General features: G+C 32.4%; 2 protein-coding genes across 10 annotated transcripts in view; both read right to left on the bottom strand.

Moving 5' to 3' along the window:
* The window catches only part of LOC146530706 (spectrin beta chain-like), a 48,023-nt gene extending 46,290 nt beyond the window's left edge, over positions 1-1,733 (bottom strand). For 4 of the 9 annotated variants that reach the window (XM_085199308.1, XM_085199304.1, XM_085199307.1 and 1 more), the window contains exon 1: positions 1,447-1,729. The gene's annotated coding sequence lies outside the window, so the exon portion shown is untranslated. Of the gene's footprint in view, positions 1-1,446 lie in introns of all 9 variants that reach the window. The other 5 variants (XM_085199311.1, XM_085199310.1, XM_085199312.1 and 2 more) reach the window with 3 other exon arrangements.
* Positions 1,734-3,252: 1,519 nt separating this feature from the next.
* LOC146530705 (uncharacterized) overlaps positions 3,253-18,330 on the bottom strand; it is a 28,818-nt gene continuing 13,740 nt past the window's right edge. Inside the window, exons 2-7 of the mRNA XM_085198963.1 lie at positions 8,357-8,545; positions 7,841-8,021; positions 6,531-6,641; positions 5,886-6,058; positions 4,834-5,313; positions 3,253-4,601 (exon numbers count right to left, since the gene is read on the bottom strand). Of these exons, the coding sequence (XP_085055089.1) occupies positions 4,252-4,601; positions 4,834-5,313; positions 5,886-6,058; positions 6,531-6,641; positions 7,841-8,021; positions 8,357-8,534 (1,473 nt within the window). The 5' untranslated portion in view covers positions 8,535-8,545 and the 3' untranslated portion in view covers positions 3,253-4,251. The remainder of the gene's footprint in view (positions 4,602-4,833; positions 5,314-5,885; positions 6,059-6,530; positions 6,642-7,840; positions 8,022-8,356; positions 8,546-18,330) is intronic.

Genomic DNA, 18,330 nt, shown 5'->3' with positions numbered 1-18,330 from the left:
TAACTATAATATGAATAACAAGGCTGCATTTGGGCCGCTACTTTTTATTAGTAACTTAGGTACATGGGACACAGAAACTATTAAACTCATAATGTTAATAAACACATACATATAAAAAGAAAAGGTAAGGTATTGTAACATTTTCTAAGCTTTAGATAAATAAGATTTTTTGGATTTTTATTTGATATAAAAAATACTAGAACTTGCATATTGGTTTTAAGCAGTGTGATATCTAATATTATTAAAAATGTAACTTTCATAGTTTATTAAATGTAAACAGGCCCAGGGTTCACACCCACTTGGTCTTTTTTATTCCTCCACTGGCAAGAAGACAAAGGGTGGCATTGAGTTCTGCAACTAACAGACAGTGTCTCGAAAGTTGGCGGAAAGAGAGAGATACATAGGAGACAGTGTAAAGCTAAAAAAAAGTAAATGCTAGGAAAGGTAGAGATACTAAAATTATTTTTTTAACAATGATGTTCTCCCCCTCTTTTACAATAAAAATTGCAAAATACAAGTCATAAATAGCACAGTAAATGTCAGTCAAAAATATATAAACCAAGCTTTAATTACAGATAAATCTTATTTCAGCATCACCATAAAAGACGACCTTGTCTATTATATTGCAACAATGCACAAATGTAATTGTTTAAGCGCATAGCAACCTGATAGTCACAGACCATTGGTTGCAATGGTTGATAAACTGTATTGATTATCCACTTGCTTTAATGTTAACTGACCGCATACTGTTATTATATTAGTACTATTAAATCAACATTATATATAAATTGATTATATGGGTAATGATTTTGGTTGCCTTGATGGTTGTTCAATGAAAAAAATGTTATTAATATTTTAATGATATATGTAAAATTGTTGTATAATTCCACATTTATTATTTATTTATTAAAAATTATTTCATCTTTAAGTATATCTTTTTAATCCTTTAATCTACATTGACATACTTTGTAAAGTTGTTTGTTTGATAGAAAAAAATGTTTAAAGCAATAATAGAATAAATGTTAATAATAAAAATTCAGTCTTATATGATATGTAATGTAATTGTAAGAAATTATGTCATAATCGGGTGTGGTAGTTTATCACATCATTATATCTTAAGTGGGTATATAATGTTATAATTAAACAACAAATATAATTCATAGCAAAATAATATTAGCTGTATCCTTTATAACAGTTTATTTTGAAATTGTTAATTCTATAATTACAATATTACATATATAGGACTACATTCAGGTTTTACAATTTATACAAAGAACTTCTATAAATTATAAAACCTGAATGAAAACTCAATGTATCAGATGAGCTTTGCCAATAAGGTCAAAATAATTTTTTAGCCCTTTGACCTTAGGGCGTCGAAATTGAGTCCAATAGGCATAACAAACGGTAATTAAATTTTTTTACACAGTAATAAAAAAATATGCTTACCTTTATCAGATATAACGATATATTATTTATCGGCACAGATGACACACATAAACGTCGACACTCACAAAATACCACTCAGTTTCCAGGGCTACCTATGAAATGAGGACCCAGATCACGCGAAGCACAACTAATTGTTTTTCAACCGGTTTTTTGTATTAAAATCACTATTCAAACACTTCATTAAAATTAAACTTATAAATAATCGCTATTCATATAAGAAACGTCCAAATATCATCCGCGCCTACGAGTACGAACACGGCGTCCAAGGCAAGGCAATAGATCGCCGCGAAAGCATCACCTTACCACCCATGGCATAGACTAAATGTAACACAGAGAGAAGTGACAATCAACGAATACTTTTTTATTAATGATATTGACATTTCTATATTTTTTTACGATTTAGTTTTGATAAAACTATATGAATTTAATATATAAATTTAATTTATAATTATTACAACATGGGTTTTGTTAGAAAGTAAAACGATTTTTCATATTACGAACATTATTCACGCTTATAAATAATTGATAAAAATATGTAGGATTTTTTAAATAGTTACATTTTGCTAAAATCATCTGGTTCTTCTGTTTTGTGCTTGTTCTTTGCAGAGCATGATGTCATACACCGGCATAGATCGAAAGGAGGAGTCCGACAGATGAATCAATTTATTGTCTTTGGATATATCGGATACTCTGATAAAATAATTTTAAGTATTGTGTTTAATATTCCACTATTTTTTTCTTGTATCTTTATTATAATACAAATAAAAAATAAAGAACTTTATACATTTTACAATAAAAATTGTCTTTGTCTATTTCAGTATTGAATGATCTGAGTATTAATCTTTATTTTTTAGTCTGGTAACATTCCGGGTACCGGCATTCCGAAGTTTCGGCGGTCAAATTAAATGGGTAGTTAATTTTTTTTGTATGATGGAAAAATGGAACATGAAAATTGGTCTAACGATGTTCTCTTTTTTACAGATGCGTCACAACTTTCAAAGAAAAGCTGTGTTGGTACAGTTTACTCCATATTCATGCAATAGTAGCAATTCAAAGGTATAGGATACAATTTAAACCCCCTTCTAAAACATCTGTGTTTACGGAAGAGATTGTTGCTTTTTTAGAAGTAATCCTCACATTCTCCCACTCTCACGCTCATTCTCCCACAACTTTAATCATACTGTTATTTTCACCAACTCTTTATGCTGTATATTGGCTTTAAAAGTCAAGCTAACTTATAGTAAATAAAGGTGCCCAATTATTTTAAGGAAAATCTTTGTTACACAAAGTTACACAAAGGTCGCTGAGATTAAAGTCAGGGGAAACTATATTTTCTTAATAATCAATATTAATAAATCTTGTTAGAGTAGATTGTTTGATGAAAATAAAATCATCCCAAATGTTGTATTTTAGTATGATTTTATTGGCGGCGAGACTAACGGAAGCACTCTACATAAGCTGGATCAACTTCTTTCATATGATTTATGATTTTTTGATCTCTTCCACTTCCTTATTACAGTTGGTAACATTCGTTGGACTAATCTGCCCTGCGGATCATATTACAATTTCCAAATGTAGTAATTATAAGCAATTTTGAAATTGTATTTGTATATTATGTTTTGAAATGTGATTTCACAAAATTCCCCTCCCCACCCCTTGTTTCGTTATGTCCAATTAAACACACTAAATTTTCTTAAATTTTATTATAAAAGTGACAAATTAAATAGTAAAAATGTTTATTATTTTAAATTATCACATAAACTCCTAAAAGAGTTTTGATTAAATATGATTTAAAAAATTTAAAACTAAAGTCGAGGAAATGCTAATGGTATAAAATAAATTTAACTAAAATTTTAATAACATGTATATCCCAATACCCAAATAGCGCTTATAAATAATATAAAAATCTTTTATAAATGTAATAATTGTATTCAAAAGCATCTCCTCAAGTCATTTATATTAAAATATAACATAAAGCTTTCTTTATACATAACCTGCTAAAATAAAACTAATTACATTCTCTATTAAATAATTAGGGCTAAGTTTATATTTATAACTATTGATAGTCTTATTGTATGTATGAAATATTTTATACTGTCATTTTATTATATTATCATTGTCATTATTTTCTTTTATTAATGAACTTGTTACTCATATAGATGCATAGTAGGAAGTAGGGTATACAATAAAAGTTATATTATAAATATATAAATTTAAATATGAAACGTCTCATGTCTATTCTATTTAGTTAATAATAAATTAAGTACAAATTATTATTTAAATAGTAAATGGCAGTGATTTAAACTTAAAATTTCCTTTCGTCACATACAAAGTCAGGTTACTTTTAGTACTTAATGTAGAAAATAGATTTTCTATGCCTACATTTTTATATTTAAATCAGTTAATTAAATTTGTGTTTATTATATTTCATACAAAAATATGCCAGGTACGTTTAATAATTAATTGCTTGTTTTTGCTACTAAATGTAATTACGCTGTATTTGCTGTATTAAATTTATAATACAAATATGTCGCCATAACGTTTTTTTCTTTTCTTTTAGCTTCATGGTTCACGCTGTATCTAGCATATAGCAGAGTAGACAGAGAGAGTAGCACTATACTCTCTTACTTAAGACACTTCGTTTACCACGCAACGCCCAAATTTCTTATTGAGTCACAGTTTATACGATATACGCCTTGAGATCTTATATTTTGGAATAACCACAATTCCAATACATTTCCCCACATACAAATTATTGAAATAAAACAATAAATATATAAAGTAAATCATTAAATCAGACTACAACTAAAAAGCTCTTGTATATGGCCAATTATTGCTAGACGACGAGTGATGATCTAAATAGGGACTGTCAGTCAGTAACAGCTTACTTCCGCTCAGTCCAGAACTACTGCTACCACTAGAAGAGAACATACTCTTACTTCCGGTGTAGAAAGAGAGGGATGTATGCACCTGTTCTCTCGCCATGCGCCGTCTCGCTCGCACCAACGACGCGAATGCGACGGCGATAGCGCATAGAAATATGATCCCTAAAATACAAAACGCAAGGGCCATTTTGCCCGGTGATAGACATATGGTTTTGTCTCCAGGTGAGAAACTGCGGACGAATTCGTCTTCTCCTTCTACTCTTCTTGAACCTGGAAATTGTTATAAGTTTTTTTAGTGAGGATAATTATTATTTATTTTATATATCCCAATTAATATTGCAAATGAGGAAGTTTGTGTTTGCAAACTACTGAACGGATTTAGATCAAACTTTGCAGTAATGTGAGTTAGAAAATGATCAGAAAACAACTCAAATTCCTCAACGAGCGAACAAAGCGACAACTATTCATATGTCATTCTCTCGTAATTAACACCTATACACACCTCTTATCGAAGCTTCATCTTCCAACTCAATATTAGGGGCAAGTACTTCTATACTATTATACACTTCCAACCTATCAATCACCAATCCTTTAGCCTCCTTATCAAGCCTGGCCTTCCTCACCAGCCCATCCTTGGTCTGCTGGGGTTTTTGCAAGGATCTACAATCGACATTCGGACAAGGGCCCTTACAAAGTTCTATCCCACAGGATAAATGAAGCTTAGCCCTATCCGGAAACTTAAAAGCCGCAAACGTCGTGACCGCGTGCTGATATGTCATCATGTTCTTGAAAATATAGTCCGGATCCATTTTATCATGGTGGTTGGTCTCCAAGAAATCGATTTCGTGTTTGTGTTTGTGTACTATAGGTGTATTGAATATAGTCTCGTCTATAGGACAGCCTGCCTCGTCTAGTAATTTTTGTGAGGCTTCTCCTAAACCGTCGTGAGCTATGCAGTTTGTTATACGAAGACCGACGCCAACTGGAAAGTAATTATTTTGTTTTTATTATATATTTTTTTAACTGAGTTTTGAGAGTTTTGAATTTGAACACTCTGTCTACATTGCTATATTCGGGATATAAGTTGAAACTATTTTATTAATTTTAATTACAGATATAATTTGTAAAAGTTTAAGAAAATGAAGTATTTGCATTGTTGAAATAAGGTTATTAGGTTGTATGTAGGGGTTTGGTACGGAATCCATTTGAGAAGCCAAAAATGGCATCACAAATTTTCCAGTGATTTCTGGTTTTTAATATTAATCGAAGTTAGAAGTATAATTATGTCTGTTGGTATATTCCAAAAACAAAATCAATATCAAATCAGAAATTCAAATATACATAGACTACTTATTTATTTATATTAGTACAGATCTCGCTCTAGTAATAAGACAAGTTGTTCCGCCGTTGAGTCTCGTCACACAATAAGTGTAACACGGAAATTCTCGAAAATTCATCGGCAAGTGGAGGACAAAGTGTCTTAACACTAAGTTTTTGGCCCACCTAGGATACAACATGAAGCAAAAAAATAGATCACAAAAGTATACCTCTCACCTGGTAAAGTACACTGAATAAGCAATCTGGTAGGTTGTCCCACTTCAACAGTAGCGGGTTCAGTGCCGGCGATAGTTGGAGCCAGCTCCATCCACGCTCTGGCGGATTCAAGGAGATATTGCCTTTGTTCTGATTCAGGTGTTGCCTCAAAACCGTGACGATTACGACCTGTCCTGAAAACATTAAACGATCATTTTAATTAATTAAATTTGTAATTATAATTTTGAAATCATATGATGCCAATAATATTTTAACATAGCAACACAATGTATAAAAAAAATATTATTCAGTTAATAAAAATCGTATCGCAATAGCACAACGTGTGGCTAGAAGCACGACAGTTGTGAGTTCGAATCGCATTCGGGAGAAGGAATTATTTTCAAATTTCCTCGCTCTAGTAGCAAAACAAAGCGGGACGTTGACTCTTCCGCCCGTCTTGAAATTTGGTCGAAGAGTTCAGAGATAACAGAGTGTCTTAACATTATATTTCCTTGCGTAAAGAAGGGGCTTTATGATACAGCGTGAAGGTATATTTTTTTTTAATGTAAGATATAATTATAATATAATATTACACAAATATTACATATACAAATTCTAGTAGGATGAAATCAAAATTATAATCATATAATACTGTATAATCATTACCTCATCCTCTTCCCGTCGTGTCCGTGTCCGCTCATTTCTCGCAGCTTACTTGTAATGACGCCCTCCAGCGCGGAACTGTTTATGCGCACTGCACGGGGTTGTAATTTGCACCTGTATAATTCATATTAACAGTTATACATAATGATTTTTGATATTATGAGTCTTTTCTAGAAGTACTTAAGTTAAGTAGAGTGGAGTTATGGGTTCGATCCCCGCTCGAGGAAATAAAATATTTATTTAAATCTATATGCTGAGTCTTAAGTGAACATCTTTAACGATTGGATTCAGGCGAATTGGCCGAGTAACACGCAGAAGTCCGGACGAACTGGACTATTACAGAATTTACTGGTACGTGCCTCATTAACGTGAAACGGATAAGAGTCGAAGAACTGAAGGAAGGTATTTTCTGAACAATCAGACATTCGCATAACAGTCTAGTATAGACTATAGATATAAATAAAAAGGAAACAATTATACTCGGCCCTCTCATAACTCCGTCATGTAAGTGGTAGAGAGAGCATTGTGGAGACAATGCGGTCTCTTGACTCAATTCTGAAGTGACCCAGTACCCACTAGTTACGTGGAAAAGTTATTGTATATATTTAGATAGATTTTTTTAAAAATTCCTAATACAATATATTATGTTACCAAATCGGAAGAAACATACGAGGTTTACATTTTTTTATGTAAACCTCGTTTATTTTTTACATTTTTGTATTTATTTAGAGTTATGATCCTATTTTGTAAATAGAGTGATTATATAAAGTATTATAAGATAAATTATCTTCTGACGAAAATTCAGTAAGTATATTTGAGGATTGATGGGGTTACTAATAGAGAGGTGGATTTATCGAGGGTTCGACCTTACCGCGCCTTTTATTAAGCAATAGCAAATGTCAAGGTTTGCCGAAACCAAACTAAATTGTTTTAACATTCCACGTACAATGATACAAAAAAATAATAAGTATATCTTAATATAAGGTAGGTAAGTATTGCAATTTTTAGATTATAAACATTTAGTCATTCTACAAAATTTTACTAACATGATCTAAAGATGAAAAAAAATAGTGTGCTAGCAAAGTTAAACACCCAAAAAAATCTTTCAATAGAGAGAACTGAGAAAATAAGAGTCAATAGAGATTTTTTAAGAAACTTATAAATTATTTTTAAAAAAATATTTTTTTTGGTTTACTGGGTAAGAAAAATAAATTATTTTATAATACATTTTCTACATATTTAAATTCCAAGCAAAATACCTACATATAACTAAAAGAGAGTAAATATATATAAAAATATAACATGTAACATACCTGACTATCAACTCCTGATCAGATGACTGCTGCAGCTGTCTATCCATCTGTACTATCAGCTCCACGGTGTAGTACAAGTCGTCGTCGTCGTCAGGCTCGTCCGCTGTGGTGTTGAGTGTGGACGTCCTCACACCGCAAGCATTTGAGGGTAGTTGTATCGACGCTTTTGTTAGCAATTGACCTTTAACAAGAGAAATGTTGGATAAGTATATTAGGTTAATAGTCACATTAGGCATTCAGGGCCGGAATTTAATGCCGCGCTTCTCCTACCAGAGCGGGAAAATAAAAAAAAAATTAATTATGGTGATTGGCTAAGGAAACCTTTGATCCTAATGTTAAGACACTTAGTTTTCCACTATCCGCCGAAATATGGAGGAATTGCGTGTTGAGTGGCAGAACTTAACGCCGTTCTTTGCCTAACCAACTAACCTTTGCTAATTTATTTCGGATATATAAATATAATTGAATAAAAAAAATAATTAAATAATCTGCATTTACATATAAAACAATACGCACCCTGAACTCGACATTCTCTGGAAAAATCTTTGCTAAATATCAATCCTTTGAAGGGCTTCTCCATCTCCAGCTCTATGCTCATGGAGCTTTTATCGCAGGACGTCGTCACATCTTTAACTCGATTTGGTCGACCGTCGACGCTCGCAGTTACCGCGATAAATAGGATAGTCCGCCACATCTCGGCGCGCCCTGAAAAAAAATATTAATATGTTCTTATAGGAATGGAAATGAAACAGATCGACAATCGACAGCAGATAGTTATAAATCATAAAATTATCTACAAAAAACATACATTTCTAACAGAAAGCGGTATTAAAAGCTTTTTTAGAATAAATTTTGATATTTAATTGACAGAACTCTTAGGTAAGGACATAAACATTTAACTACGTATATCTATAATATTCCAGGTTAAGCCAAAGCAAGGAATATTTCATAATAATAATGACTAAGTTGTTATTTCGAAATCCTCCTTGCTTTCATTTCGTCTGAATTTACAAAAATATTGTAATCATAACTTTCAAAAGACATTATTATAAATGACTATTTTAACAATTTGGATTTTATATCCCATTAAGGATTAAAGAATAGATAAACTCGATAATACGTGCGGTTAGAGCAGCGGCCAAAGCAACGGAAATGAAAGCAATTTAAAACAATTTTCTAGATCAGATTAAAAAAATAGATTGTCGCATTCTTGTTATCAGTAAAAATAGCTGTAATTCCTCAGCATGTGCTTTTTTATTTCTTTGAACGATATCTGTAGCATCGCTATTTTATAAAAAAATGATAATCGTTTTTACAATACGCTTAACTCTTAGAATCTAAGTAGATTTGTAATTTTTAATGGAAATAATATTTTTTGTCTTTCTGTAAGCCCCATATCTTGCGTCAGAGTCAGGTCTCTGACTACACCAAGTTATACAGTTTATAGATAAATCACTCTGTTCTCTACTTCTCCCTCACAGTTGATCTTTTGTTGATCGCAAATGATATGCAATCAACGCTTATTTCGCTTAATAAGACGAAGGAAAGCAGAATTATCGCACTTAGTCTTAACTACATTACAAAGATGAAAAATAAAAAAATCCAGTTCAAGTTAAATGTAAAAGCAATTTTAATTAACTACTTTTTTATACGAGTATATACATAAATACTTATTTGTTTGTATATTGCATATATATATATATTATCGCCGACACTTTCCCAACTAAATAAAGATACGTACCATTCCTTCGCTTCTACCTGTCGATTAGTTGATAAATTAATTATTTTTGCCGTATATAGTTAAGCATGCCTTATACAAAGAAATCAAGTTCTTTGTAAGCTCTTCTTTAATATACATATGTCATCGTTTAATACGATTAAAAAGGTGATAACCTTATAAATAGTTATTAAAAACTTTAATAGTAGACTGTTAATCTTTTTTTTTTAATTTCACGCTGTATCCCGCATACAACAGGATAACCAGAAGAAACACAACACTTCGTTTTTCTTTTTGCGCCGAATTTTGAGGCATTTCGTGTTTAGTGGCGGAACTCAACGCCGTGCTTTGCCTCGACACCAGAGCGAAGAACAACACAACACAACATCTCACGTTCCCAGTCACACGTTTGAGCCCCTGCACCACCAGTCTATCTTCCAGTCCACCTTCATCAATGTATTTCGTATGTATATTCAAGTGGATTGCAGTAAAACACTATGTTAATTACTAATGATTTATGTAGTTTAATTGTGCCAGTCGCTCTAATCGAACTGGGCTATCAAAAGTAGTCGGCTAAGAACGGAAGTTTTGCGAAGTAACGGTACCTGGATGTTGGATACCACCATAGCTTTCCATTGTTCTTAAATGTTTGAAGTAAATGTGATAGTGACCTAGGATATAAAAAGTCAATGTCATTTTGTATCAACTTTAATATTAGTTGCTATAGTTGCATACAATGACGATGTCGAAATAAAATTAAGTTAAGTTAGTTAATTAAATTAAAAACCTATAATAATAGGCAGTAAGAAGAAACTAAGGGACACTATCTAGAAAATATGCTGGGGTGGCGTTATTTCTTGAGTTTTATCTAATATAAAAATATTGATATTGCTATTTATATTGCTTTACGGCGTTAAGTTTCGTAACTCAACACTCAATTTGTCTAAAATAACGAAATGGAGGACAAAAATGACTACTACTAATACTTCTTCACCAATGTGGAAGTACACAGTTACTATTGCGTAATTTAAAATAATTTAAGTTATAATTAAACCTGTGAATCCCACGTTGTGCGTGTGAATGGACCACCAAGAACTTTGATCATGGTATTATACTCTATAAAAAAACCGTAATTAAGCATTTCGATGCTTATATATAAAAAAGATATAAACTATATTATAATGTTTTAGATTTAAAAAGTTTTTTCTTTTAAAAAATGTTAGGCTCTACCATTTTCTCTTCACCTTATATCTACTAAACAAACTGCAAAAGTTTCCTGGGCAATTATGTATGTATAAGTTGCAACACAAGTTCAATTAATAGACAAAAAAAACACAACAAATATATACGTTCAATTATATATTTAATTGGAATATATCGGAAGAGGAAAACCTGATTTATCGTAAAAATTACTTCAAATTTAATTCTAACATTGGTTAAACGCCGTTTTGCTGTATAACGGACACTTTCGTTAAAATCCCGTTGGAGCCCTACTATAAATTAGACGAGTGAAAGCCCGATCATATCGCATGGGCACGGTACGTAGGTACCTAAATGGAGTCTAATCTATAGCATTCTTAAATAACGAATCGAGGTACTCGGCAGGTATCTAAATATGAGATACAAATGAAACAATGTTGACTGAGAGTCTATTAAAAAGCGAAAGTGAGAAAGATGCACGATAAGTCTAGAGTATATGATAAGTTATTAATTTTCATTCTAGTCACGGTTTTTTGTACTGAAATTAAATATACATAAGTATAGCATTCTTTGTGAGATATAACGCAGAGATACAAACGTAACAAACCCGATACGTACCAAACACGATAGGTTAGGGGTTCGGTTCGATGATGATCTGATGTCGAGGCAAAGCGTGGCATTGATTGAATCGGCGATAAGTGAAAAGCGGAGAGCCACTAAGGTCTCTCTGCCTTCCCTACTACATATGGGATACACCGTAAAACTGTACTGTATACTGTTTTTGACACAAAGTATAATCCATAAGGAAGTACACTAAAAATAATCTATCCACGTACATAAGAACTAATAAATGTTTATAATCAATATCAAGATAGCTGCAGGCATTCAACATCTACCCAGCACGTCCACCAAGTACGAGAACCATGCAAGCAACTCTACCTTCTCACATATCATAAATCCAATATAATAACTTGTCAGGAGGTAATAGCATTTATAATTCCACCTCCGCCATACTATTAAGTAAGAGGCTAGAGGCCAAGTTCAATGCCATCTGATTTTGAACCCACGGAATTGAACCCACATCTAATTACCAATTTTCTTCAACCATAGACTATTATTAGTGTTACGTTGTTACGGATTATTACGTATTAGAATATGAATAGGATTTTTTTTTAAATAGTCATGCCATCTAAGTGTAATGGGAATGTATTGAACTGTAAAGAATTGGTAATTAATTAATATTTCCCTGTAATTTTATGGATGGAATGACCAAATATGGACGTAATGGAGACTGTAATAAAAAATCTCGTCGTTTCATTTTTTTCCTGCTTCACACAGTATACCGCACACAGCAGGTTAGACAGAGGAAACATAGTGTTAAGACATTCTGTTTCTCATTTTCCAAATTCTGGAGGCATTCCGTGTTGAGTGGCGGAAGTTAGTGGTGTGCTTTCACTCGACGCCAGAGCGAAGAAATCAAAATATTAAATTTCCTCGAGTGGGGATCCAACCCACGACCAGTCACACTTCACGTTTAAATATATAAAAAACTAGCGGACCCGGACGCGGCTACGCCTGCTTGAAATATAAGAATATAATTTCTATAGAAATATAATTTCAATCTAGATGAAATGCTAAAAGTGACTATTATATTTATTTTCATAAGGATGAATATCAAAATGACGCGGTAACGAACGCGGTCGCGTAGCGACGACGGTTGTTATTAACATGGCAGAATAAATTGCATGACAAATTAGAAAGTATTTTAATTTATTAGTATATATGTGTAATGTAATATTATATAGCCTATAGCACTTCTGAAGAATGCAGCTTTCATACAAAACAAAAACAAAGTAAATCGATCCAGTAGATCCAGAAATCTTAGCGTTCAAACAAACAAACAAACAAACAAACAAACAAACAAACTCTTCCGCTTTATTATATTAGTATAGATACTTCGCGTAAGATTACAATATAATTTATGCTCCACATGTTAAATGTAGCAAATCGAATCAACAGATTCAAATTTTGGCTTATAATATAAAGTTCGTAATGTAGTTTCATTATAGAAACAGTTAACGTTAGCGTAATACTTTTGTAATGTTCCATGTAGTTACAGTACGGTCAACAAGTTGTGGCCTCACTGAAATTAGCTGTAGATGGCTGCGTAGATTTCATTTCTGGGTTTTTTCTTACTTTTGATTATTTTCTTCCTGAGTGAACAACGCGCGATGTCCGCAGAATTCGGCGAAAAATGGGGAACGGAGTGTAAGTGTCCAGAGAGTACATCTTCTATATATATATAAAATCGAAAGGTCACTCACTCATCACGAAATCTCAGAAACTACAAGTGCTAGGAATCTCAAATTTTGCATAGGAGCTACTTATACAACGTAGGTGCTCGCTAAGACGGGAATTTGCAATATTCGGCTTCTAAGGGGTGGTTTTTGGGGTTGAAAGTTTGTATGAAACTTCGTTACTGTAAATGCTAGAAGTCTCAAATTTTACATGGACGTCACTTATAGGACGTAGGTAGTCATGGAGACAGAAATTAATAATAACGTAGTTCACGCAGGCGAAGCCGCGAGCGGGTCGCTAGTCTATATATATAAAATCGAAAGGTCACTCACTCATCACGAAATCTCAGAAACTACATGTGCTAGGAATCCCAAATTTTGCATAGGAGTTACTTATAGGACGTAGGTGCTCGCTAAGACGGGAATTTGCAATATTCGACTTCTAAGGGGTTGTTTTTGGGGTTGAAAGTTTGTAAGAAACTTCGTTACTACAAATTCTAGGAGTATCAAATTTTGCATGGACGTCACTTATAGGACGTAGGTACTCATGGAGACAGAAATTAATAACAACATAGTCCACACAGGCGAAGCCGCGGGCGGGCCGCTAGTATACATATAAAAGATTATTATTAAAATGTAATTTACAATTTACATTTGAATTGTGTCTGATGACAGACAGTTATTGTTTAAAATTACTACTATAATATCAAGTGCACCATACGGTGCATAACGTGATAAAAGAAACTTGGTTTCGTTGAAAAGTAACTTCTCACGGTCGTCGTGAGCAGATTTCCTCGACAACGTCTCTAACAATCGATGAGTTTCGCCTTTTTATCGTATAATTACTAATGCTTAACATTGTGGTGTTTGATATGTATTGATGATGGTGGAAAATAGAACATGGAAATATTATTAAATTACTTATTGGTATCTTTCTCTTCTCTATATTCTACAATGAAAAAAAAAAAGAAATTAAAAAAGATTAGAAAGACAAAAAATATGTTAGGGAAGTAAGGTCTAAATTTAACGCGCCCAAATGGACAATAACAAAAAAAGTAATCTTGGCGTAATTATATTCGTTTAAAAGCGTGAAGATATTAATTACGAGAAAATTAAGTTTAATATAAAGTCGACCATGTTAAAATAATTCTAAAGGTGTGAGTAATACTTTTGATGCTTTTAGCACACTGAGTAATAATAATCTCATAATAATAAAATCGAAAGGTCACATGTGCTAGGAATCTCAAATTTTGCATAGGAGTTATATATAGGACGTAGGTGCTTGCTAAGACGGGCATTTGCAATATTCGACTTCTAAGGGATTGTTTTTGGGGTTGAAAGTTTGTATGAAACTTCGTTACTAGAAATGCTAGGAGTCTCAAATTTTGCATGAAACAGAAATTAATAATAAAGTAGTTCTCGCAGGCGAAGCCGCGGGCGGGCCGCTAGTCATATTATATACCTATGACATTTTGAAATCAGTTTCAGTTACACTTACAATCAATGTCAAAAAGATGTATTACCTCAGTTTTTGTTACCTCTAAAAACTTGCTGAAGCAATTTTAGAATTGGTTTTATATTTCAAACTCTACAATTAATAATTAATAATAATACATAGATGTTATGACCAAATGTATGACATATTACAGATTACCTACGACTAAGATTACCAAAAAAAGTCACGTACCCTACTAACCCCCAGGTAACCGCCAGGTAACCCATTAACTAAGCAACTGGTACGCAACCAGCAAAGTTCTGTGATTCTACGAGTAACAGTACAAGACGCCGTTACCTGATAATGAGTAGCCGCGGACGGAAACCTGAGAGGAGTGTTTTCTAGTAAATGTTACGATAACGGCAAAACATGATTATTAATTTCCCACCACTGTTAAACATGGGGACAATAAATCATTAGATATAATGTATGAAAAACGTCGCTTCTTCTGTTCTTCATGTAGAGTTCTTTGCTATCATTAAGTAAGGTGTTCCGTATATTGAATAGTTTTTTTTTATTTTTGTCTAAAATAAGTGCTTGTATATTGAACATATCATTGTTGTTTTTTTTCCAGTTTAAGCTCCATCTTAGAAATATCATTATCTGCTTATGTTATATTCTTCCTTAACTTACTCATTTTTAGCGTTGTGTATAAGCCTATAAGGTAACGCAACTCAAAATATCTTAACATGTAAAGCATTCGTATTAAAAGCATAAAAGCTTTTTAGAATAAAGTAAAAACTAATCATAATTGTGTACAACCAGACATTATGATTATATAACATTTTATTATTATTTCAAGTTAAGTTTTCTAATTACAAACTCAAGACCCTTCAAGTTCAAAGGTATTAAATTAACCTGTCACGTAATTGCATCGACCAAAGGAGATGTACAATCAAGATACTGTATCTTGGAATGCTATCTTGACGTGCTATTACTTTCTAATAGACTATACATAAGTAAGCTTCTCTTAAAGACATTTATTATTTATTTATTTTAACAATTTATTACACCATAATTGAACTTAAATTGAATTTACAAATATAAATTAACTTAAATTAAAAAAAAAAAACAGAAAAAAATTAAAAAAGAAACAAATTAAAAACGGTGTGGAGGCGGCCTTATCACCCACAGGTGACATTCTTTTCTTCTTGCTTTTGTTTGCTTTATTCCTCATATAGCAGGGTAGGCAGAGGGAACCTAGTAGTGTTAAGACACTGTTAAGACACATGGCGGACCGCAAATATTAATAAACAATAATTTATTGCCCTGAGTGGTAATCGAACCAACAACCTTCACGTTATTGTCACATGCATATGCCACTACGCCACGACAGCCTCACCTTTCTGCTTTTGAAAGGATTTTTTGGCAATTTTTTTTTTAAATGTCATCTATGAAAGTTGGCGTTACAGGTCACTTGCAAATCGAGGCTAACAATGTGTCAAGTTGGCAATGCAGCTTCTATAATATTAAAGTTGAATTTTTTATTGTGGCTAGTGCCATTAACTTTCATGATTTCGGTAAATTTACACTATACAGTTGCTTTTTTTCATTGCGGATTCTGAACGTATAAAATTATATCATTTAATAGTCCGTAAAAACGGAAATATACTTTTAGAATAAAATATCTTACGTAAAAACGTTTTAAAATTTCATTACTTTTTCTTGATATAATAACATGAATCATAATAGGAAAATTATGCCAGCCAGAAATTAGCCGCCAGTCGTGGCGTAGAGGCACAGACGTGTGACGGTGTTTGTTGAGGCGAAACGCGTCGTTAAGTTCCGCAAATGTCTCCAGAACTAGACGGAAAGTCGAGAATGAAGTGTCTTAACATAAGACTGCCACTGCCTACCCTGCCACATGCAGATACAACAAGAAAAAAAATAACGACAAAGAAAAATCGAAAGAAAATAGAAAATCAAGTGTACACCGCTATACAAATTGATGGAAAACAATTAAGTGTTAACAATAAAAGAACAGAAAACGTTATTTCACATGAGACTATGTTGCATATGACCGCAATCTGCAACGGTATCCCCTAGACCTCATATTCCATTTTACGATAGGTCCTGTTATAGAGTTGCACACTATTTACCAGTTCAGCTAAACTAGAGCAGCCAAGTTACTTGTTCAGATAGTTGAAGCTGAACTAGGGTAATGTTAGAAACATGTATACGTATAGAAGCATCTAGCAGATTTTCGTCTGTCTTCAAAATTTTTGAATGTTAAGAATGATAAACCATTGACGATTTGATTGCTTTTAAATCTTTTATTACTTTTTTCATTTTTTTTTATTATTCTAGGCAATAAATAACTTAGAATAATAAAAGAAAAAAGTGTGAAATTACATACAATACAATACATTAATATATTTTTAGGTACAGGACCCTAAAAAAATTTAATATATATTTTTTATCTATTTGATTATAACTTTTTTAAAATGTTGTAACCAAATCACGTAATTTATGCTAATTTCATCAAAAACGCCTATAAGCCTTGTAAATTTTTTTTTTTTCAATTTATGAATGCAAAATATACCTACCTACTTAATTATTTATTAACACGTACGCCTACTTTCATTAAGACTAATATAAATGTTAATTTATAATATTTGAATTTTATATAACCAATTAAAGATAATAATAATTGAGGCGTACTCAAGTCATTGTAGAGATCTCAATTCGTTAGACAGCTGTCAATTTAGTGAGTATATCTATATAATTTCTTTTGTTGAACTTGTTTTTGGTTTTAATGAGAATAGGTCTATACATTTATTTGTGTATGTATTTCTGCCGTTATATGTTTAGTCTGATGATATGATGAAGCTGGCCTCGTAGAGCAAGGGCTCAAAATGTGACTATAAATGCGACTAATTGTAGGTCCGATTCTCACTCGGATTATATTTTCATTTCCTCTTTGTGGTGTCCAGGCAAAGCGCGGCGTTCAGTTCCGCCGCAATGCCTCGAAAATTCTGTGTAAAGGTAGGAACGGAGTTTCTCAACACTAGGTTCGCTGTTGTGTGCAGCGTGAAGCTAATTTGTTTTTTTTATTTTTTTTTATTTTATTTTTGAAGATGAGGTTACGATTTTGTTTAATATCTTATATTAGTTACGTCCATAATCCGTACATTCATTATTATTTATATATGTTTTTTTAGCTTCACGACAGAGAACCTCGGAACATAGACATAATATTGATATTGATTAAATTGCGTATTGAGTAGCGGAACTTAACGCCGCAAAGTAAATTTTATCCAGCTATACCTTATAAACAATTTATAATATAAAATTAATATAATTCTATATTTTTATTCAATAATTTCACAAAACTACTATAAAATTACAACGAAGCGTTTACTTTAAAAATATAAGTCAAATAAAAGCAAACAGAATTGACGTAACCAAAAGTCAGATTCACATGTGAATCGCAAAACGCTTTCACTCTTTCATCTTAGCGATTGTTATCTAACTAGGAGCGAGCAAACACTGCTTGAGTTTAACTTGTGAATATATCACAATGTCCGAGAAAATGGTGAAAATAAGAGGAAGAATAATTATGTTTTATAAGCTTATTACTGTATCCCGCATACATGAGGGTAAGCAGAGGGAACCTAATTATAGGGCAACTCCAATTCTGGAGGCTTTGGCGGAATGCAGCAAATGAAAATATTATAATTACTTCACTTCCTACATTGGAAATCGAACTCACAACCTGTTACGTTTACAGTCACACATTTTGATCCAGTGCCAAGTAAAAATGTAAATTAAATAATACACC

Source organism: Heliconius melpomene, chromosome 16, assembly GCF_056956725.1.
Source record: "Heliconius melpomene rosina isolate 202511_hmr_F chromosome 16, ASM5695672v1, whole genome shotgun sequence".
Classification (NCBI taxonomy): domain Eukaryota; kingdom Metazoa; phylum Arthropoda; class Insecta; order Lepidoptera; family Nymphalidae; genus Heliconius; species Heliconius melpomene.
This window is presented reverse-complemented; position numbering and strand designations above follow the sequence as displayed.